Source organism: Panthera leo, chromosome C1, assembly GCF_018350215.1.
Source record: "Panthera leo isolate Ple1 chromosome C1, P.leo_Ple1_pat1.1, whole genome shotgun sequence".
NCBI classification, from domain to species: Eukaryota; Metazoa; Chordata; class Mammalia; order Carnivora; family Felidae; genus Panthera; species Panthera leo.
In genome coordinates this window covers 131,596,274-131,620,456 of record NC_056686.1, presented here as the reverse complement: position 1 = coordinate 131,620,456, position 24,183 = coordinate 131,596,274, and the positions used below count along the sequence as shown (strand labels likewise).

Sequence of the window (24,183 nt, the reverse complement as noted above, 5' to 3'; positions counted from 1 at the left end):
ATAAATAAAAACAGTCCAAAAGCATTTATTGTTTTGTGTTATGTATACGTTTCCATGAATTCATGTCATTCCATTACTGTTGTGTAATTAATCCTAACAGCAGAGTAAGTTTAATTTAAAATGTTTGCCAATAGCAAATATGGCTAAGGAAGCATCTTAACAAATATTTGGTGTTTGGGTTAATCACTTGATTTTTTTTTTTAACCAGACCCAATGCAACGGATAGCGTTGGTTCAATTGAACCACTCTTTATTTGCAGAATCAATCCACTAGAAATACATCAGTATATTCGCTTCTTCTCTTATTGTACATCAAAACCAATAACCAAAATCACATCATTTTTTATTTGTTTTGTTTCAGATTCTAGGTCTGTAACTTGGGTAGAATAAGAGATATGACAAATATGAACAATAAACAATAATATTATAATATATTACATATAAAGTTCTATGTATATTATATAATGTAATTATCATAATAATATGTAATGAAAAGTTTGTGTTTTTAGTGATATGAATCAAAAGGTAATCTAAAGTAAGATAATATTTGCAAACAGAAAAAGTCAAGGTAACCAGTAGTGTCTGAAAGAAGCCATGGCCAAAGTGTCAATAAATTCTTAATAAGAGCTACAAAGCTGTGAGAGTCATAAAATGATTCTTGGTAGGAATAGACAGCAAAGAAGGGCTGTAAAGAATTGTAAGCAGTAAGGCTGTAGAAGTCAAGATATGGCAGTTTTAATGCAAAAGTGAATGTGGCAGCATTTCATCCCCAGTACAACATTTTGTCAGGACATCCTTCTGATCTTTGCTTTATTATCTCTTTTTATTCACTTAGGCTCACCAGTTGTCACTATTCTTCCAACAGTTATATGGCACTATCATCCCTCACACTATTGTTACTCCCCCTGGGTACTCATTCCAGCAAATTGCTATTCTGCCCAATTATGCTTTTGTAAAATTACTTGTCCACAGTAAGTAAAACAAATCCTTCTTATGTACATCTTTCCTAGGTAAAGAATAGTGATTTGCAAAATTTGAGCTCACAGGTAAAATCAAGGAAAATATTTCAGATGATTAAAGAACAAAGGGGTTATGACTTAAGATGATCCCCTACCTGATTGATTTAGAGGTGAGGGCACCGAGTTTAGGCAGGAGGTTCTTGAGCAAAGACTAGCATGAAAAGAAGAGTAGTATTGATTTGGAAATATTTGCTGGGCACTTACCATGAGCTAAACACAATTCTGTTTGAGAAATTTAGCAGTGAATTATACAGAATCTGCTGGCATGGGGCTTACATTCTAGTGTGGGGAGGCAGTGAGCTACTAAATAGTTAATTTCTATCACTGATGAATGCTACAAAGAAAATGAAATTAGCCAATAGTACTGACTGGTGGGGATGAGTCACTGTGTGTGGAAAGGGAATGAAGTGGTATTTTTTAATATCCATTGGTCAAGAGAGGCCTTTCTGAGAAACTGACATTGGAGCAGATACTTGGTTGAAGTGAGAACACAATCCATGCACATTCAGATACTCTTCTCTTGAAGATCAAATACAAATGTCCTAAGGTGGAAGCTTTCTTTGCAGGTTCCAGAAAAAGTAAGGGGGCTAGTGTGACTGGAATAGAGTGAGCAAGGAAGAAATGAGTTGGAAAAGGGTTTAAAGACTTTGTAAGTCATGTTAAGTACTTTGGATTTTATGCTAACTATGGTGAGAAGTCATTGGATATTCTAAGCATATGAGTGATATTTTGGAAAGTGAGAATATAGACTGAATTTTTATAATAAAGCCTGTTGTTTACTAAAGCCCTGAGGAAGAAACAACACAAATGGAAGTTGGAAGGCCACTACACCTCATCCCCTGAGTTGTTCATGGTAAGATGTTACAAAGAGAACTATACCATAAAGTTTTGACTTAAAAGTGAGCTGAAGTTCATCAAACTTAAATATTTATAAAAATATCAGTGATATCATTTTGAAAGCATTAGCACAGGAGAGTAAATATCAAGAGTTTTACCAGTTTTTAAGACTTTTTTTTTTTTCTACTGACAATCAACCATAACATAGACTCAGACTATAAAGAGCACTATTTTCTTCTTTGGTGTCACAGTATACTTAGGGTTTTACTGTGTTCCCTTAGTTGAAATATCAGTGAAGAAGCTATTGCAGCCATCCAAAGGAGAGAAAACAGTGTCCTGACCAAAGAAAGTAATAGTAGAGATGGAAACAAGTGCATAGTTTCAGGTGAATGTTTAAGATTAAGATTTGTGATGAATTTAGTACAGGATTAAGTGAGATGAGCTAAAACTAAAATGAAGGATCAATCATTTGAGTCAGGAGTCAAATAAGAATGCAAAGTTTTGCAAGTGGGAAAAACACTTTTGCATAAACTGGTTTTGTTTTTTGTTTGTGTGTTTTGTTTTTTCTCTAGAGATAATAACACTTGCATCTTTTCTAAGTGCATCCACCATGGGAAATAAGATTGGCTTGTAGCATAGTTTGGAAGATAGAATTGTGAAATTGTAGAACATTGAAATATCAGTCATCTCTTGTTCCTTCCTTCCAACAGAAAACATAAGAACACTCAAGACTCGGGGTGCCTAGGTGGCTCAGTCGGGTTAAGAGTCTGACTCTTGATTTCAGCTCAGGTCATGATATCACAGTCATGAGATTGAGCCCTAGGTCAAACTCCGCACTGAGTGTGGAGCCTGTTTTGAATTCTCTCTCTCTCTCTCTCTCTCTGCCCCTCCACTGCTCACACTCTCTTTCTCTCTCTCAAAATAAACAAATAAACATTAAAAAAACACAACATTCAAGACTTATGCAACTATCTAATACTGGCCTACCATCTGTGTCAGAAGAACCTTCCTTGTCTTTTCTCCTAAAGGCATGCACAAATTGTATGTAGAACATTGTGACTATTCATATAAAGAACGAGCCTTGATGTTCATTTTGACTTACATTTCGTGTGTTTGAAAAACAGAACTGTAGACTGGGAAGAGGCAGTGTTTCATTAGTTAAGGGGAAAGGAAAGGGCTCTGTAATGTGCCAGAGTCTATTCTTGACTAAGGATGTGCCTGCCCACAGTACACCCAAACTGAACTTCTGTAATACCATTTTAATTATTACACCAAGCAGATAGAGGTTTTGTTTACTCAGTTCAGTTTATTTAATATCATCTAGGGATAAAGTGAGTACATGCTTCTTGATAAAGATTACAGTGACATATAAAAATAAATGCAGTTGTGTCTTATTCAGCAAGCATTTTTAAATGTCTGGCAAAGAAATGTGATATAAAACTTAAATGTTAATTTCCCACTCAAACCAAAAGACACATAAATCAAAGAAAGCAGATCATTTCCTTACAATTTTACCATGTTTTAAATTTTATTTTTACCTGCTCTTCTCTATATTTGCATTAGAAACACTATAACTGTCTTTAGTGAAGGCAGCATCACAGCTTGAGGGACAATATTTGAATGGAAATAAAAATGCTAAGTTAAAATGTTTATAATATATAACAAGAATAGACATGTGGATAGATGCAATCTGTGGAATGTTTCTGATTTTCTGTGATGTCTTAAGTTTACTATCATTCGTGGCTTCTTCACCTAAGCTAGAATATAACTTAAATGTATTCCTTTAAACATGATTATATATTTAATGTTGGCAAAGGATATATGGGTAGTATATGCCACATGGTCTCACCTTTGCTCTGATAGTCATTGGAGTCACTATTTCTCTCCTGGAGTTTGCAGAATCTTCCTAACTGGTGACCTGCTTTCAGACTTACCCCTTTTATCCACACAACAGCTAGAATGATCTTTTAAGATGCTAAATAGACGTCTAACTTTTCTGCTTGAAACTGTCCCCAGGGACTTTCCATTAAACACTGCCAATTGAACAAAAGGGTTATATGACATCTGTCCTTTTTTGGAGGTCCCTGTAAATGTGATTAAAAAAATTGCCTTTAATTGTATTAATCCAAAAGCAGAGAGGAGACAAAACATGTGAGATATTTTGGGACAGCGAAGAGCAGATGGTTAAACAATAAATGGTTTATGTGTAGTGTCTCTGCTTTGCTGACTGCGGATGGGGATACCAAGATGAAGAGCCCTGAGAAGTTCAAAAATTAGACTCTGGTCACCTCTAAAGGTGGGGATATAGGATAGGACTAGTAATAAGTAGATTAGCTTTGAACCTGTTTTGACAATAGCCCGGCTACTAGATTCCCTACCCTAGTCCACACAGCCAGGACAACCTCCACTGCCCTACATTAGCAGAAGATAGGATGTTTGATTTCTGAAGCAGTAAAATAATAAATGTCTGGACTGATTAAAAACAACAACAACAACAACAAAACAAAACCTGGACCATGGCTATGGAGCAATTAAGTAGAGATTGCGACAAGAGGATTACAGGAAGGATGAAGAAGGAAGGAAGGAAGGAAGGAGAGAGAGAGGAAGAGGGAGAAAGAAAAGAAAGGAAGAGATGACTGTGTTTTTCTAATTTTTTTTTTCATTTAAGGAGGTGTTTTAGAGTTCTTTTGTCAAATTATGCAATAATAAAAGATACCAGGAAAAACAAAAATAGAAATAATGAAACTTTATTTTTTTTAATTTTTATTTATTTTTGACACAGAGAGAGACAGAGTGCAAGTGGGGGAGGGGCAGAGAGAGAGGGAGACACAGAACCTGAAATAGGCTCCAGGCTCTGAGCTGTCAGCACAGAGCCCGACGTGGGGCTCGAATCCATGAACCGTGAGATCATGACCTGAGCCGAAGTAGGACACTTAACCAACTGAGTCATCCAGGCGCCCCAAAATAATGAAACTTTAAAATGAACTAAAGTTGTTCGGGGAAGAAAGTATTATATTAAACTTTCCTTTACTTTGTAGCAAAAATTTATATAGTCATAATTATATAAACATTGAATATTAATATCCCTAAAAACTAAGGTTGTAGGAAGATGTGGGGAGAGAAAGCATGAATGCATATTTTTGTGTTTGTGTTGTGTGAAGAATTAAAAACTAATCTTGTGTAAGAAAAAGTCAGTAGATTATATATAAACCTTAAAAATGTTGTAGTTTTAACAGAGACATGCTGTACAGAATTATGGAAGTAAATACAACTGACATAGCTAAAACAATTAGAAGAGTAGAAGTGAAGTGGACACTGCTATGTTTTATTGTTAGCCTTGATGGAGTGTTTGACTTTTTAAACCATGTACATCTACTGTATGATAAAAATAAAATTTGCATTTAAAATAAAGTAATCCAAGGTGCCTGCATGGCTCAGTCAGTTAAGTGACTCTTGGTTTTGGCTCGGGTCGTGATCAAGTTCGTGGGATGGAGTCCCCTGTCGGGCTCTCTGCTGACATCACAGAGCTTCCTTGGGATTCTTTCTCTCCTTCTTTCTTTACCACCCACCCCTCTCTATCTCTCTCAAAATAAATAAACATAAAAAATAAAAAAGTAATCCCTTGGCTTTTCAATATAACACTTATGAAGTTTATCCCTCTACTGTATTTGAGTCACACCTGCTAGTCTCTGTTACCTCATCTCTTCACATTCATTTATATTTTAGCTATGATAGAGCTCCTCACACCCCTGCTCTTCATTTTGAGCATATGCCAGGTTCAGTCCTGCTTGGTAGGTTATGCCCCCAAATCTCTACGTGGTTAACCACCTTATTTTGAACTTAGTTAAAATATCATCCTTCTAAAGATACCCTCTCAGACCAGTCATTCTGCTGGTCATTAATACTATCTGACACTGCCTTTCTTGGGAAGGGGACCGTATAAGGGATCCACACCTTGATCATGCCCAGATATAGTTGTTTCAGCACAGAGCCACACTTTGTAAAAGTAAAGTAAACATTTTCAAGAGAAAGAAGAAAAATTATCTTTACATCTCCCACGTTTTATCTATAAGCAATGACAGAGTATCCTCTGTATTTTAGCATTAATCTGCACTACAGGTAATTTAAATGAACCAAAACAGTTGTCTGTAGAGACAGTTTAGTTCAGATATACTCCTATAAATGACATCCAAGTGATAGAAAGCCAATAAAATCTATCTTTAAGAACTACAGGATTTGACTTCTGTATTAGTTATGTATTGCTGCATAACAAATTACCCCAAAACTTAGTGACATAAAAAGAGCACCTATTATCTTAACACTTTCTGTGTGTTAGAAATTCGGGAGTTGCTTAGCTTGGTGATTGACGTAGAGTTTCTCTTGAGGTTGTAATTAAGGTATTAGCCAAGACTGCTGACAGCTAGTGATTTAACTGGGCTGGAAGATATGCTTCCAAGCTCATTCTTGTGACTGTTGGCAATAGGTATTTGTTCGTTGCAAAATGGCCTTTTGCATGGGGTTGCTTGAGTATCCTCATAGCATGGCATCTGGTTTCCACCAGAGTGATTCAAACAGAGAGTTCAAAATGGAAGTTATGATGCCTTTTATGGCTTTCCTTGGAAATCACACTCTGTCATTTCTACCACATTCTACTCAGTACAAAAAAGTCACAAAGAACAGCCTGCACTAAGGGCGAAGAGAATTAAGCTTCACTTCCTGAAAGGAATAGTATCAAAACATTTTATGTGTTTTGCCCACATTTTATGTGGGCACATTTTAAAATTATCAAACCCATTAAGTGTCTATGTTATCATTAGTTATTTATGTTTTTATCTAGTACTGTGCCATTCCCTAGTAATAAATATTATAAGAAATCATAAATACATAAACTAAAGGGCAACCTTTAAGTCCTTCTGCCCCTGGAAAGGCAACTAATATTCATGGAATACTTACTACATTTCTTTGTACTGCATTCTTAATGTTTGTTTTCTAATTTAAGCCCCTCACCACCTTGTGAATTGGATATTATGTTTATTGAATATAAGAACAATGGCTTTTACAAATATTAGTGACATTCTCAAGAACGTATTTTTAAGTAGAGCATTACACTGAAATAGATGAGAGGTGCCTGGGTGGCTCACTCAGTTAAGTGTCCGGCTTCAACTCAGGTCAGATCAGTCTTAGAAGTTCCAGCCCCATTTTATCCCCTGTGCTGACAGCTCAGAGCCCGGAGCCTGGTTCAGATTCCATCTTCCTCTCTCTGCCCCTCCCCTGCTTGTGATCTGTTTCTCTCTCTTTCAAAAATAAACAAATATTATGTGTGTGTGTGTGTGTGTGTGTGTAATGTAATAAATAGTATATACTGTTTACTTCGGTGTAACTACACTAGTGAGTTGATTTAGTTTGAAGACAAATTTTGTCTGATAGACAAAATGCTTTATAATTTTTATTAATTAGTTTACCATATTTAAAAATGGGGAGACCACCAGAATTTGGCTCAGGTCATGATCTCACAGTTCATGGGTCTGCACCCTGCATCAAGCTCTGTGCTGATAGCTCAGAGCCTGGAGCTTGCTTTGGATTCTTTGTCTGACTTTCTTTCCTTCCCTGTTCAGAGGGACAGAGACTCTCTGTCTCTCTCTCAAAAAAAGTAAGTAAACATTTTTAAAAAATTGGGAGACTTCAAATGAAATCCAGAAATCTGTATTTTGGGCTTCTTTGTTATTTTTATTTACTCATTTTTTTTATTCTTGTTTTTCCCTTTAATTGAAGAATACTTGATATGCAATGTGTATTAGTTTTAGATGACATAGTACATATTTATATGCAAACACAGTGGTCACCACAGTAAGTCTGCTTACCATCTGTCACCATACAAAGTTGTTATATTATTGACTGTATACCCTGTGCTGTATATTACATTGCATTCTTGTGTCTTATTTATTTTATGACTGGATTACTGTACCTCTTAATCTCCTTTACCTGTTTCGTCCAACCTCCCACCTCCCTAACCTTCTGGCAACCATCATTTTATTCTCTGTATCTAAGAGTATGTTTCTGTTTTGTCTGTTCATCTGTTTTGTTTTTTAGACTCTACATTTCAATGAAGTCATGTGATATTGGTTTTTCTCTGATTTATTTCACTTAGTACATCATAAGATGTACTTATGCTAAGATATACTCTAGGTCCATCCTTGTTGTCACAAATGGCAAGATCTATTTTTTTTTTATAGCTGAGTAGTATTACATTGCATGTATATACCGTGTCTTCTTTACTCATTCATCTACTGATGGATGTGTAGCTTGTCTCCATGTCATGACTATTGTAAATAATGTTGCAATGAACACAGGGTGCATATGTCTTTTCATTTTCTTTGCATAAATACCTAGAAGTGGAATCGCTACATCATATGGTATTTGCATTTTTAATTTTTTGAAAACCCCAATACTATTTTTTGTAGTGACAGCACAAATTTACATTCTTACAAACAGTGCACAAGGATTCCATTTGCTCCACATCTTTCCTAAACTTGTTATTTTTTTCCTTTTGATAATAGCCATTCAGACAGTTATGAGGAGATGTCTTATTGTGGTTTTGATTTGTATTTCCTGTTGTTAGTGATGTTGAGCATCTTTTCATGTGTCTGTTGGCCAACTCTAAGTCTTTGGGAAAATGTCTGTTTAGATCCTTTGCCCATTTTTTAATCAGATTGGTTGCTAATTTGAAATTCAGTTTTATGAGGTCTTTATACATTTTGGACGTTAATCCCTTTATTGGATATATCATATGCAAATAACTTCTCCCATTCAATACATTACCTTTTCTGCTGGTCGATGGATTCCTTTGCTGTGCAAAATCATTTTCTTTGATGTGGTCCCGTTTATTTATTTTTGCTTTTACTGCCCTAGCCTGAGGATAGAGAGTTAAAAAATTATATCATAGGGGCGCCTGGGTGGCTCAGTAGGTTAAGCATCTAACTTCGGCTCAGGTCATGATCTGCAGGTTTGTGAGTTTGAGCCTTACTTTGGGCTCTGTGCTCACAGATCAGAACCTGAAGCCTTCTTCAGATTCTCTCTCTCTCTCTCTCTCTCTCTCTCTCTCTCTCTTTCTCTCTCCCTCTGCCCATCCCCTGCTCACACTCTGTTTTTCTCTGTCTCTCTCTCAAAAATAAGTAAAAATTTTAAAAAGTTTGAAAAATATTTATGTCACTAAGACCAATGTCAAAGACCTTATTACGTATGTTGTCCCCCCCCCCCCCCCCCCCGTCTTGGAGTCTGGTGGCTTCAGGTTTTATTTTTAAGTCTTTAATCAATTGTGAGTTTATTTTTATATATGATGTTGGAAACTAGTCCACTTTCCTTTTTTTGCATGTAGCTGTGTAGTTCTCTTAACACCATTTATTGAAGACACTGTTTTTCTCGTTGTATATTCTTGCATCTTTTGTCATAGGCCAATTGACTTTATAAGTGTGGGTTTATTTCTGAGCTCTCTATTCTGTTCCATTGACCTATTGGGTCTGTTTTTGTGCCAATACTATCATGTTTTGATTATGATAGCTTTGTAGTATAGTATGATATTCAGGAGTATGATACCTCTGGCTTTGTTCTTCATTTCCAAGATTGCTTTAACTATTTGGTGTTGTTTTTTTTTGGGGGGGGGGTCCATATAAATTTTGGATTTATTTATTCTAGTTTTGTGAACAAGTATATTGGTAGATTGATAGGGATTATATTGAACCTATAGATTGCATAGGTAGTATGGACATTTCAATAGTGTTCTATTAAATAGTATGTGAGCACAATAAATCTTCCCATTTATTTGTGTCATCTTCAGTTTCTTTCTCCAGTGTCACAGTTTTCAGACTATACATAGTTCACTTTGTTGATTCAATTTATTCCTATACATTTTATTCTTTATGTTATTATAAGTGGGATAATTTTCTAATTTATTGTTCTGATACCTCATTATTAGAATATAGAAATACAACAGATAGCATTAGTCTTTATATACATTAATACAACAGCATTAATACAACAGATTTTGTATTATTAATTTTTACTTAATTCATTCATTAGTTTTAATAGTTTTGGGGCAGAGGTTTAGGATTTTTTTTAATGTATAGCATTATGTTATCTATGGAGAGTGACAGTATTATGTTTTCTTTAACACTTTTTTTTTTTTTTAATTCCAGTGTAGTTAACATACAGAATTATATTAGTTTCAGGTGTGCAATATAGTGATTCAACAATATACATTACTTAGTGCTCCTCATTATAAGTGTATTCTTAATCTCCTTCACCTACTTCACTCACCCCCTACTACCTTCCCTCTTTAACCATCTATTTGTTTGCTATAGTTAAGTCTATAAAACTTAAGTTTTGGTTTGAATCATTTGTCTTCCTTTTTGTTTGTTTTGTTTCTTAATTTCCACCTATGAGTGAATTCATATGGTATTTGCCTTTCTCTGACTGGCTTACTTTGCTTAGCATTATAATATCTAGATCCATCCATGTTGCATGTGGAAAGATTTCATTCTTGTTTATTGCTGAGTAGTATTCCATTGTATGTATGTATGTTTGTATGTATGTGTACACACACACACACACACACACTACATCTTCTTTGTTCATTCATCATTGATGTAAATTTGGACTGCTGCCATAATTTGGCTATTACAAATAAGGCTGCAATAAATAGGGGTGCATATATCTTTTTGAAATAGTGTTTTTATATTCTTTGGTACATACTCAGTGGTGGAATTATTGGATCATATAGTAATTATATTTTTCATTTTTTGAACCCCCATATTGTTTTCACAGTGACTGCGCCAGTATGCATTCCCAGCAACAATGCACAAGTTTGTCCCTGGCCCCCCACACACCCTTGCCAACACTTGTTTCTTGTGTTTTTTGATATCAGCCATTCTAACAGGTGTCAGGTGATATCTCATTGTGGTTCTGACTTGCATTTCCCTGGTGATTAGTGATGTTTAACATCTATTCATGTGATTCTTGGCCATCTGTACACCTTCTTTGGAGAAATGCATGTTCATGTCTTCTGCCCATTTTAATTGAATTATTCCTGGTGTTTTATTTTTTTTTTCAGACTTGAGTTGCAAAAGTTCTTTATGTATTTTGAATACTAATTATCAGTTATGTCATTTGAAAATATGTTCTCCCCTTCAGCAGGGAGTATTAGTATTATTTAGTTTTATTTTTGGTATTATTGTTTCCTTCATTGTTCAGAAGCTTTTTATTTTGATACAGTGCCAATAGTTTATTTATCCTTTTGTTTCCCTCACTTCAGAAGACATATCTAGAAAAATGTTGCTATAGCCAGTATAAAAGAAATTACTGCCTGTGCTCTCGTAAGATTTTTATGATTTTGGGTCTTATATTTTGATCCTGAATCCATTTTGAGTTTATTTTTGTGTATGATTAAGAAAGTGATCCAGTTTCATTCTTTTGCATGTAGCTGTCCACTTTCTTAACACTATTTGTTGAAGAGACTTTATCCCATTGTCTGCCCTTGTCTCCTTTGTGGAAGATTAAGTAATCATATATCACAGGCTTATTTCTGGGCTCTGTGTTCTGTTCCACTGATCTGTATGTCTGTTTTTGTGCCAGTGCCATATTGTTTTGATTACTATAGCTTTATAGTATAACTTGGAATCTGGGATTGTGATGACTCCAACTTCGTTCTTCACTTTCAAGATTGCTTTGGGCGTTTGGGGTCTTTTGTGCTTCCATACAAATTTTAGGATTTGTAATTGTAGTTCTGTGAAAAATTCTGTTGGTGTTTTGATAGGGAATGGATTAAATGTGTAAATCATTTTGAGTAGTATAGACGTTTTAACGATATTTGTTCTTTCAATCCATGAGCATGGGAAGTCTTTCCATTTCTTGGTTTTGTCTTCAATTTCTTTCATCAATTTTTTAAATTTTTTAAAAATTTTTGTTTATTTTAGAGACAGTGACGGGGGGGGAGAGAGAGAGAGAGAGAGAGAGAAGGAGGGAGAGGGAGGGCATGAGTGGAGGAAAGGGGCAGAGAGAGAGAGAGAATCCCAAGAAGGTTCCATGCTCAGCACGGAGCCAAACATGGTGCTGGATCCCATGACCCTGGCACCATGAACTGAGCCAAAATGAAGAGTCAGATGCTTAATCAAGTGAGTCACGCAGGCACCCCTCTTTCATAAATGTTTTATAGTTTTCAGAGTATAGGTCTTTCACCTCTTTGGTTAAGTTTATTCATAGGTTTTTTATCATTTTTGGTGTATTTGTAAATGGGTTGTTTTCTTAAATTCTCTTTCTGCTGCTTCTTTAGTGTACAGAAATGCGATAGATTTCTGTAGATTGATTTTGTATCCCACAACCTTACTGAATTCATTTATCAGTTCTTGTTTTTTTTTTATTTTTTTTTGGTGGAGTCTTCAGGATTTATATATATGTATTTATGTATATAAATATATATATGTATATATACGTATACATATATATACATAAATGTGTGTATGTATACACACACACACACACACACATATATAGTATCTTCTTGCCAACAAATGACGAATGTTTTATTTTTTCCTTGATAATTTGGATGGCTTTTGTTTCTTTTTGTTATCTGATTGCTGTGGTTAGGAGTTACCATATTACATTGAATAAAACTGGTGAGAATGGACACCATTGTTTTGTTCCTGATTATAGGGGGAATGCTTTCAGTTTTTCTGCATTGAGTATGATAATAGGTATGGAATTTTCATATATGACCTCTGTTGTGTTGAGATATGTTCCTTCTAAACCTACTTTATTGAGGGTTTTACCATGAATGGATACACTTTGTAAAATGCTTTTTCGGCTTTAATTTACATGGTTATATGATTTTTTTATCTTTTCTCTTGTTGATGTGATGTGTCACTTTGAGTGATTTGCAAATATTGAACCACTCTTACAGAAATAAATCCCTCTCAATTACAGGGAATAATTATTTTAATGTAATGTTGGATTGGGTTTGCCAATATTTTGTTGAGGATTTTTGCATGTAGGATCATCAGAAATATTAGCCTATAGTTCTCTATTTTAGTAGTGTCTTTATCTGGTTTTGGTATCAGGGTAATACTGGCCTCAGAGAATGAATTTGGAAATTTCCCTTCCTCTTCTAATTTTTGGAATAGTTTGAGAAGAATAGGTAGAGTTGTCTGTCTAAAGGTTTGTCATTTTCAGTGATGTCTTTTCAAGTGTTTTCATTTAAATTCGAGTTAGTTAACATATAGTATAATATTGGTTTCAAGAGTAGATTTTAGTAATTCATTACTTACATAGAACACCCAGTGCTCATCATAACAAGTGCCATCCTTAATTTCCATCACCCATTTAGCCCATCCCCCACCTATGTCCCTCCATCAACCCTGTTTGTTCTCTGTCATTAAGAGCTTTTTTTACAAATTTTTGTTAATATTTATTTTTAGAGAGACAGAAACAGAGTGTGATTGGGGGAGAGGGAGACATAGAATCCGAAGGAGGCTCCAGGCTCTGGGCTGTCAGCACAGAGCCTGATGCTAGGCCCGAACTCATGAGCCATGAGATCCTGACCTGAGTGGAAGTCAGATGTTCAACCCACTGAGCCGCCCAGCCGCCCTATTAAGAGTCTTTTATAGTTTGCTTCCCTCTGTCTTTTATTCCCTTTCCATATGTTCATCTGTTTTGTTTCTTAAATTCTACATATGAGTGAAATCATATGGTATTTCTCCTTCTCTGACTGACTTATTTTGCTTAGCATAATATACTTTACCTCCATCCATGTTGTTGCAAATGGAAAGATTTCATTCTTTTTTAAAAATTTTTAAATGTCTGTTTGTTTATTTATTTATTTTGAGGGAGAGAGAGACAGAGAGAGAGAGTGAGAGAGAGAGAGAGAGAGAGACAAAGCATGAGCAAGGGAGAGGCAGAGAAAGAGGAAGACACAGAATCCAAAACAGGCTTCAGGCTCTGAGCTGTCAGCACAGAGCCTGATGTGGGGCTTGAACTCACAAACTGTGAGATCATAACCTGAGACAAAGTCAGATGCTTAACCAACCACGCCACCCAGGCACTACTGTTTCTTGGGTGATCTTTTCAAAGAACTATCAGCTCCTGGTTTTAGTGATCTGTTACATTGTTGTTTGTTTGTTTGTCTGTTTGAGTTTTGTTTGTTTTGTTTTGATTTCTAGTTATGTACTTCTGCTCTAATCCTTATTATTTCCCTCCTTCTGATTTTGGATTTTTTTTTTTTCTATTTCCTTTAGGTATAAGGTTAAAAGGTTTTGTTTGTTTGTTTTTTATGATTTTTCTAATTTATTGAATTGGGCCTGTATCTCTATAAACTTCCTTCTTAGAACTGCTTTTACTGTGTCCCAGGGATTTTGAAAAACTGTGTTTCCATTTTCATTTTTCTCAGGTATTTTTTTAATTTTACTTTTTTTTAAATTTCTTCATTGACACATTGATTGTCTAGTGGCTTGCTGTTCATCTCCATATGTTTGTTTTGTTCTTTGCTTTTTGGTTTTCTTTTCTGTTCTTTTTTCTTCTTTAGTTGATTTCTAATTATATACTGTTAAGGTCAGAAAAGATACTTGGTATGATTTCAGTCTTCTTAAATTTATTGAGATTTATTTTGTAGCAAAACATGTGATTTATCCTATAAAACATTCCATGAATACTTGAGAAGGATGTGTATTCTGCTGTGTTAGGATGGAGAATTCTGGTAAGTTCACCTGGTCTAATTCAGGATATTGTTTTCTCATTAATTTGCTGTCTGGACATCCAGTGATGCAAGTGGACTATTAAAGTTCCCTACTATTATTGTATTTCTATCAGTTATTCCCTTTGTATCTGTTAATATTTGCTTTATATATTTAAATGTTCCTATGTTGGATGAGTTAATATTTACAAGTGTTACATCTTCTTGTTGAATTTGCCCTTTATCATTATGTAATGCCTTTCTTTGTTTCTTGTTGCAACATTTGTTTTAGAGTCTAGTTGGTCTGATATAAACATTGCTACCTCAGCTTTATATCCTTTCCATTTGCATGGAATATCTTTTCCCATCCCTTCACTCTCTGTTGATGTGTGTCTTTAGCTCTGAAGTGAGTCTTTCTTATAGGCAGCAATAGACTATATTTTTGGCCCCTTTGAAATAAGGAAGCATTTCTATGTCAAAACAATCAGCTGAAATCAAGCCTGCCTTTTTATGTAAATGTATACTGCAGGCTATCTTCTAGTTTTGTCATAGTTCCTTCCAAAAAGTTTTGCCTATTTATGTTATTTTTCTCATTCTTGTGGACATTTACCTTTTCTATTTCTGGCTAGTTGAAGACTATATAGCAAATAATTTGAAAAAGAAATCAAGAGGTAAATTTTGTCAATGTGTAACTTTCAAAAAGTTAAAAACATGATTCATATGATATGTAGTGAATATATGTTAAGGAGTCATTTATCTCACTAATGAGAGAACCAGAAGGATGGTAAATCCGGTTCAGAGGAGCACAGAAGAGACTGTAAAATTTATAATCAATGAAATAAAAACATGCTAATTTAAAATTGTAAAGTTAGATATAAAACCACTTAATGTCATATAGCAATAAAAAGGGGTTATCTTTACTACGTGATGGAAATCATTTGCATCTCTATTAGACAAAAAAATATATAATCAATGTATAAATTAATATCTAAATTCATAGATATTTGGACTGAATCAGTATTAAGCTATAAGTTAAACAAAAGTATATTACTTAGGAAAATTAACTAGTTATTGAAGGTGCCTATTAGACAATGGTTCAGTGTGACATTGAAGGCACATATAGACATTCCTTTATGTTTTTTTAACAGGATGTTGACTTTTTTTCTCAATAATTTTGTGGCATGGACTACTCTATTAAACAATACTGCAGTAAATGTGTCCTTCTGCTAGAGTACCATAACAAAATGCCACAGGCTATGTGGCTCAAAGAATAGTAATTCATTTTCTCACAATTCTGAAGATTAGAGGTTCCAGATCAAGAATTCAACAGGTTTGGATTTCTCTGAGGCCTCTCAGTGGCTTGCAAATAACCTCTCTTCTCTGTGTAAGGATCCTTGGTATCTCTCTTTGTATGTCATAACCTCTTTTTATAAGTATAGGGTAAGGTTAGGTTGGGACCCACCTTAATGGAATTGATTTAATCATCCCTTTGAAAACTTTAGCTCCAAATGCAGTCACATTCTGAGGCAATGGATGATAGGACTAGAAAGTATAATAGGAATATATTTAAATTTATGTTCTGGTACAGTAATAAAGCCCTGAACTAAATATTTAGGATTTTTTTAATATGTCATAAAATGATTATAATTATCTTCAGCAACTTGCTATGATCAGGTTGTATTTCAGCAAAATTAAGATGAAATACTGAATCCATTGTCTAGAAGATTTACCTATCTTCTGAAATGTGTAAATAATTCTGGCCAGATTTACTTATTTATGTACCTATATATCTGTCATCTTGCTTACTTGAACTTTTTGTCTAATTTCCTCCAATCTTAGTAAAAGATTACATTAAAACTAGACAGAAACTTCAAATATAAGAAAAGGAAACAAAGCCAATTCCCACAATTACTGAGTGTTTGGCTAATTATTAGGTTCTTTCCTGAGACCTTGTTGCTTCAAACTTGGATGGTTGTTAACAATACCTATTGTTTCAGTAGCAGAGGATATTTCTGTAATGATACAGACTTGAAAAAAAGGTGTGAATGTTGTCAAACAGCTCTTTTGTCCGAAATTACACTTGCATAGACTACATCAACTACACTGTTGAATAGACTCTGATCCATACTTTATCTGAACCGCAGGCATTTAAAATGGCATTTGAAACAGTGGGTTCTGTTCTCTAGTTGATATAATAATGTAAAAAGAATAAAAACAAACAAAGCATACATTTCCAGATTTCTGGAGACAGAAATAGTTCAGCTTTTTAAAAATCCTCATTGCTGAACTGGTTGAGAAAAGCTTCATGTAGTTTGTGGAAATTTAAATGGTTATATTTCCATAAAGACTGTGCAATTCAGGAATGAAACTGTAATCGATAGCTTGAAAATGTGTGTCCAATGAATTGCAATATCTGCTTTCTGCTTGTCCTTGTAAAACATGATAGAAATTCCACAAAGTTGCTACTTTCCGTACCTTGCTTTGACAATATACCATTACGAGTGACAATAATGACACACGCATCTATATTAGTCTTTTTGTTGAAAGGGTATCATTCACTGAAACAGCATGTTACTAAGGAAGTATTTTGAAGCATAGAGCAAGAAGAATGTTTAGGTTCAGATTGCAGAAGGATACCCTGCTTTGTCAATGAATCAGAGATCCATAATAAGTTTGAACAAGAAGGTGTCAAAGTATAATTTCTAATAGATAAAAACATGACTGTCATGAAATTCAAGAATAAATATAAACCAGAAACTTATTTATGGAATTATTGAGGTAACCAGCACAGTAGTGCTGATCTAAGAGCATTAGTGGAATTGGATAATTACAAGCATTTTAAGGAAAAAGAATGTATAAATAAAATTTGTCGGTAAGTATAAAAATGGTTAATGCCTCACAGGGCAGTACAACCATAACCTTTGAGGTTATCTTTTCTACAAGATAATTATTCACAAATTAACATGAAATTTCACAGCATAAAGGTCTGATCAAATGGAAAATATTCAAGTCAAACACAGACACATTCTCCTAGAGCTGCTCTATCCCTTGTAGCCACTAACTACCTACCTAAATTTTTAAATTTAAATTTGAGTGAATTAAAATGAAATACAACACAGATTTAGTTTCCCTGTCACACTATCCACATTTTAAGTGGTCACTAGACACATTTGACTAATGGCTACTTTATTGGACAGCATGGAAGTAGAATATTTCCTTCTTCACAGAAAGTACTATTGAATAACACTTCTGTGGAAAATTAATATTTGAGCAGGCCTGTTTTATAATGCATATGCATGCCACTGAAAAACATCACCACTCTTTTGGTTTAATTTCCAAGTTTTGAGTATTGTTTGTAAACAAAGAGATTTTACAGATCTATTTCTCCACCTCCTTTTTTTTAATGGAAGAGGATCTGAAAATATAAATTTACCTTAGATTCATAAAAAGTTTACTCCTCTTACTACTGAAGAGTTTAGCTGTGTCATTGAACCAATTTTCACGTTGGGTTGAGTGAACTATTTAGTATAAATAAGAAAAGTAGGAGAAAATTTTATTGTAAATACTTACATTTTGGGATTTAGAAATCATTTGTCCATTTGTCTAGACCATTCTTAGTCCTTAAATAGCAAGAAGAAAGGTATCAAAAGGTAGTCATTACTTTATAGAATAATTAAATCACCTATTTTGACCGAGCAAGAAATTAATTATCTGTGTAGTTTTGTTTTTTTTGTTTTTTGTTTTTTGATGTTTTTGGTTTTTTTATCATGAAACTATCTATACTTTTGAAATGCTTTCTCTGATGGTTTGGGCAGACTTACATAGTCTTTGGCTTATGATACTAAATTTGCACCTGTAACACAATGATTTTGTTTTTAATGTGTGTTTTTCAGATGTGCAACAAATGGCGATTGACTGGCTTACCAGAAATCTCTATTTTGTGGACCATGTCAGTGACCGGATCTTTGTTTGTACTTACAACGGGTCTGTGTGTGTCACCCTGATTGACCTGGAGCTTCACAATCCTAAGTCAATAGCCGTAGATCCAATAGCAGGGTAAGAAGTTCTGTTTTATAATGTTTGATATGAAATAGTTTCCATTAAAATAAGTAATGCATCCAAAAATTGTATAATAGATCGGTCTCTGACAGCAGCTGTGGAATATAAGATTGCAGGCTCAAAGTATTTTTAAATGGTGATATTAACAACTGCATTGCAAGGAGAAAAGAAGGGCTATAATTTACCATGCAGAAGCTGGGTAATACCAGTTCCTTAACACATTTACATTGCTGGCCTAACCTGAGATACAAACAACCCTCTTCACAATTGCTTTGGGGTCACCAGACAAGAGCCTCAGGATAGTTTTAGGTTAAAGAGAGGAGAACTTTAAGTTCCCTTAGCAGTAGACCTTGTAGTCAGCAAGCTTCAGAAACAACACTTGAAAGATGTGCTATTAACAAACTTACATTCAACACATTTGGTATTTATAAAAGGTGTATGATGCATGTTCACGGGTACTACTAAAACATTAAAGTCCTCTTTGTTAGTTGAAACCACCTTTTTTTTTCCCCCTCCAACTACTGATATGTAAATACTATGTAATTATGGAGCTACTGAATTCTTCATCAGAATTCATCTTCACTTTTTTTTTTTGATTTTCTAATTTTGCTAGCCACTTTGTTGGTTAAAAGTATGTCTTATCTGACCTTCTTTTATCTAATAGGCTCATTAATCTTTTTAAATATTTCACAATTTGTCAAATATAGTCATAAATGTTTAAATTCCCATCAACTTTGTTCACATGATTAGAAAATCAATATAGAAATTATGCTTCAGTTTTAGAAATGCTATGGTATTGTTGAGTGGGAGGGGCAAAAACTATATAGAGTGCTATAAATTCAGTTTTTTCACCAGTGCGTCCTGGGCAAGGATACTCTCACATTACTGACATCGTGTATAATTTTAATCGGAGGAACTGTTGTTTTTTTCAGATGTAAGTTGTAGCAAAGATTTGAAAACTGAAATTTTATCTTGTTACTGGTTTAATCGTCCCCAAGCAGTACAGGCTGAAATGTCTGATGGAACGTATCCTAAACTGCCATAAGCCTCCATTCAATAAATGGGAAAATATTTACTGAAGAAACAGCTGTCATCCATATGTGGACTTTTGTCACTCTTTACTTAAAGTCTGATTGAATATTAAGATGCATCATCACAATGGTTCTGATTTTGACAAGAACAGCTTGCACGTAAGAACTTTGCTAGGAAGGCTGTGTAATATAATTCTTGAATGTAGCTCTATTTGTATTTGCAGCAGATGGTGACTTGACTCAATCTGACTGCAGTGATGCTTCAAAAGACATTCGTAAAAGAAGTTGTATTTAAACTGATTTGTTTGGGTTGTTGGATAAGGGTGGTAAGAAAGAATTTGAAATTTACCAGTGTGGTAACAACATTCTTTTGGAATTATTTTGGAATTCTGTCTAGAAATATATTTGCTTGCATGTGTTTCCCTGGATTTGCTAACCGAATTTCAAACTAGCCTTTAGACAGTCTTATTTATCAAAAATGTCAAGAGGTGAAGCTACTGACTTTCTCCCCTCATTCTACCATCTTATCTTCCCCCATTTTTAAAAACTAAGATCCAGAGACCCTTTTTAAATAAAACTGTCAATCTCGAATATAATGTATGTGAGTACCCTCTCTCTTTGAGAACAGCAACATAGTTTATATTCTCAAGCTTCCTGTTTCTCTCTGTCATTACATGAAAGAACTATATTTTGTTACTTTTGTCAAAGGAAGTAGGAGTAGAAAACCCCCATATTGTTTGCACTTATTCTCTGCAGGATTCCTTGGGGCCTAGTAACTGTTTAAATGTAATTTTGTCATGTATCATTTATCACAATAGGTTCTTTGGAATTTTTCGTTTGAGTCTGCTCTGTGTCTCAAGCAGTTTTTCAATCATGAATTGCAGAAATCAGAGAAAGCAGAGCTCTGCTCTTTTATAAATATAAGCCTATTTGGAGTATAACACTTTCAAATATATTCTACTTTTCTCTTATTATCAGAAATTTGGCTAGGATTAATACAATGCTATCTAGGAAAGGAACAGTAGGTTTTTTCCTTTAACTTTTACTTCTGGGCCTGCTCCAGCGTAATTTGAATAGGCAAAGCTGGAACAACTGTGCATGACCTACCAAAGGGGATATGTGCCACCAGTGAAACTTCTCCTACCTTTTCCTAAGTGTGTGGACTGAGTGATTATCTTTGGCTCATTCTCTTGTAACTTCTGAAATCATTGGAATACATTAAAAGTCAAATCTGATTTTTAGAGCTTGACCTAAATAGCAGTAGAAATGGAGGGAGATTTGCCTTACTTCTTTCAAAGCTGCATTGAAAAAGAAATCTTTTACTTGGCTATACTTTTAACTTTCACTTCTAGTGATGGTAATGACATTGGAATTGAGAATTTGGGAAAAAAATCTATTTGCAGGCATGTGTGGTACCATGTATGAAACCCAAACATAGTAGAGTTATATGAGATGGATAACCTGAAGGACAGGGGAAATCTCCTTAGTCAGGAGAAAAAGCAGGAATTGAATATTTCCTGCGTATACCATTCTTCTATGTAGGATGGACTTCTGACTTGTAGAGAATGAACGGCAGAGTGATATGTAGGATTTATGTGTGAATCCATGACCTCATGAGTGAAATGAATAAAAAGTATATCGTCTTTGTTCTCTATGAGAGCAGGCCAACTGCTAGGAGGAGAAAGTCTCAAAGTTGAGTACACACAGAAGTGATTGACAGTATTTGAATATTTAATACACTTTTTCCCATCACCTACCTGGATCCCCACTGCTGGCAAAACCAATCATAGATGCGACACTGGAGATAGAATCAAAGTTAGAGATAGATCAGGGAATAGGATGGGCTTATGAAATTCTAATCTAAGAATTTAGAATTCTGTATGAATGTGGGAAGCCAGAAAATAAGGTAGGTTTCCCTATGACCATGAAAGGGCTTTTGTAACAAGGGAATCCTTGGGGTAGATATCAGGTTTTTCAATTCTGTCAGGTGGCTCCCAGAGCCAGCCTAAGTTCCAAATTAGAGCCTGCACTCACTAGTCACTTTTTTATAGGACGTAAGTAGAGTTGTTGCGGACCTTTGGCTGTTAATCTACTCATACTGCACTGTGGATAAATTAAATCTGTAGATTGTACCCCCACAACTAACCACTATCTATTAGTTTGGGGATTCAGATGGTTCAGAAGTTGCTATGGGTTTGAAAATTAGGAAGCACCTAAAAACATGCCACTCTTTGTTCTTATTGTCCTCATGGAAGTATCAGTGTGGATGAGTCATATACTCTTCTGCAGTTCATAAGTGCCCCTAATATTCTGACATTTATATTCACATTTTTTTTCTAAAAATTTTTTTTTCTTAATTTTTTTTTTTAACGTTTATTTATTTTTGAGACAGAGAGAGGCAGAGCATGAACAGGGGAGGGGCAGAGAGAGAGGGAGACACAGAATCTGAAACAGGCTCCAGGCTCTGAGCTGTCAGCACAGAGCCCGACGCGGGGCTCGAACTCACGGACCGTGAGATCATGACCTGAGCCGAAGTCGGACGCTTAACCGACCAAGCCACCCAGGTGCCCCTATATTCACATTTTGATAGGTTGCAAATTATGAGTCCTAATTTTTTTGAGGAAGAACTACCCTCTACACATACCCACAAAAATGTTTCTTCAAAATGATGTGAACTTAGTCTCCCTGAGAATCTTTTTGCATATTTCTCTTTATTAGAAGAAAATTCAGAGAATGGAGATAATTCAATACCTTCAATAATCATTGAGTTTATGTTTCGACTTGCTTTAAAATTCCTCTTGGAGATCCTGAACTTAAAGTTTCTTTCTTCTTTTTTTTAACGATTATTTATTTTGAGGAGAGTGTGAGCAACCAGGGAAGGGAGAGAGAGAGAGAGAGAGAGAGAGAGAGAGAGAGAGAGAGAGAGAGAGAGAGAGAGACTCCCAAGCAGGCTACATGCTCTCAGTACAGAGGCCAACACAGAGCTCAAAACCATGAACCATGAGATCATGACCTGAGCCAAAACCAAGAGTCACATGCTTAGCTGACCGAGCCACCCAAGTGCTCACTCTTGAATTTAAAGTTTCTTAATGTGTTTTCTTATCTTAGCAACAAATTCAAGTGAATATCCATTATAATATTAGCTGTATTTTAATTTTTTATCTGTTCATAGTCTAAATATCTATATGCTGATTTCCTATTTACACCACTACTACCTTTTCTGAGTGAGTCCAACACTCTTAGATAACATTTAGATTAATAGAGAATTATCTGAACAATAGGCATTTGTCTAAATTGGCCATTTTACAAGGTTTTTCAGGAGAGTTTATCATAGCCACTTTTCAATCCAAAGTTCCTTTAAGGAGTTGCTGATGTGATTAGGCAAGACAACATGGAAATGCAAGTTCATGTTTCCTGGTCTGAATTATTTTAAGTGAAGCTAGTTGTTCAAAGACTCACTCAGGGGTATAAATGCATATTAGCTGTTTTGTGTATGACTCAAATTATTCTCATTAATTCATTTTGTCTAGGGTCAAACTCTCCAAATTACTCTCCAAACCTTTCTGTAAGTGGAGGTTCACGTATGGCATTGCCTTTAATCACTGTCTCCTTCCAATACAATTTATATTGTGATTACCCTGGGAATTCGGAAAAGTAATTTGGAGTGTTTTATGTTCATTACACCTTTTACTGGAAACTTACACCAAACTGACTCAACTTTCACTGTGTTCTTAGCTCACATTATTCATAATAGTAACTCAGAATAATGCAAAACATTTTACATCTCTATTTGCCCTCTTTGCTGTTCTTTCTCTCTCTTTTTAATCTATATGTTTTAAATGTTTGTTAAACTTATATCCAAATTACTGACTTCATAGTTCTATTTCTAGTAATTATATTTAGTATCTTCCCAATCTTCCACCCACTCTCTATAAAAGAGATTTCTTTGAGTTATCACTCTGATAAATGCTGTCCACTCAAATAAAGGAATAGGAAAAATCACAATTATGAAGGAATTTATTATTTCACTTTTAAATCTAAATATAGGATAGTCTCTGAGTGGATTAGTTTAGTGGCTCAACAATATCATTCAGGATCTGGGTCCATTTACCTCTTTGTGATATTATGGTTAGTGTATGGTTTTTAGGTTAATTCTCTTGCCATTATAAGATGAAGTTCTAGGGATCTTGTGTAGAAACATGGTACTCCACTCAAAAGAAAAAAGAAGAAAAAAGCATTTTTTTGTTTTTGTTTTTTTTCCTTAGATATTCATGTCTTCTTAGGCATAAATGGGGTAGATGCCTTCCTGAATGGGACAGGAGCCACTTTTTTTCCACCATTGATATATGAAAGAGTGAAATTAGGGCCAAACAAAGATGGAAAAATAAATGGACTAAGAACTGACATCATCTACATCCCCTGTCATATAACAGTTCTCTTATGTGCAGTTCTTTGAATTTTTTTTCCCAGGCACTGAGGGGGTCTCTTTTTACTTACCTTAGCTTGTTTGGAATATGGGCAAA

General features: G+C 34.8%; 1 protein-coding gene across 1 annotated transcript in view; it reads left to right on the top strand.

Moving 5' to 3' along the window:
- LRP1B (LDL receptor related protein 1B) overlaps window positions 1-24,183 on the top strand; it is a 1,882,572-nt gene that overhangs the window by 916,806 nt on the left and 941,583 nt on the right. The window contains exon 7 of the mRNA XM_042948663.1: window positions 18,464-18,626. Coding sequence (XP_042804597.1) covers window positions 18,464-18,626 — 163 coding nt within the window. The remainder of the gene's footprint in view (window positions 1-18,463; window positions 18,627-24,183) is intronic.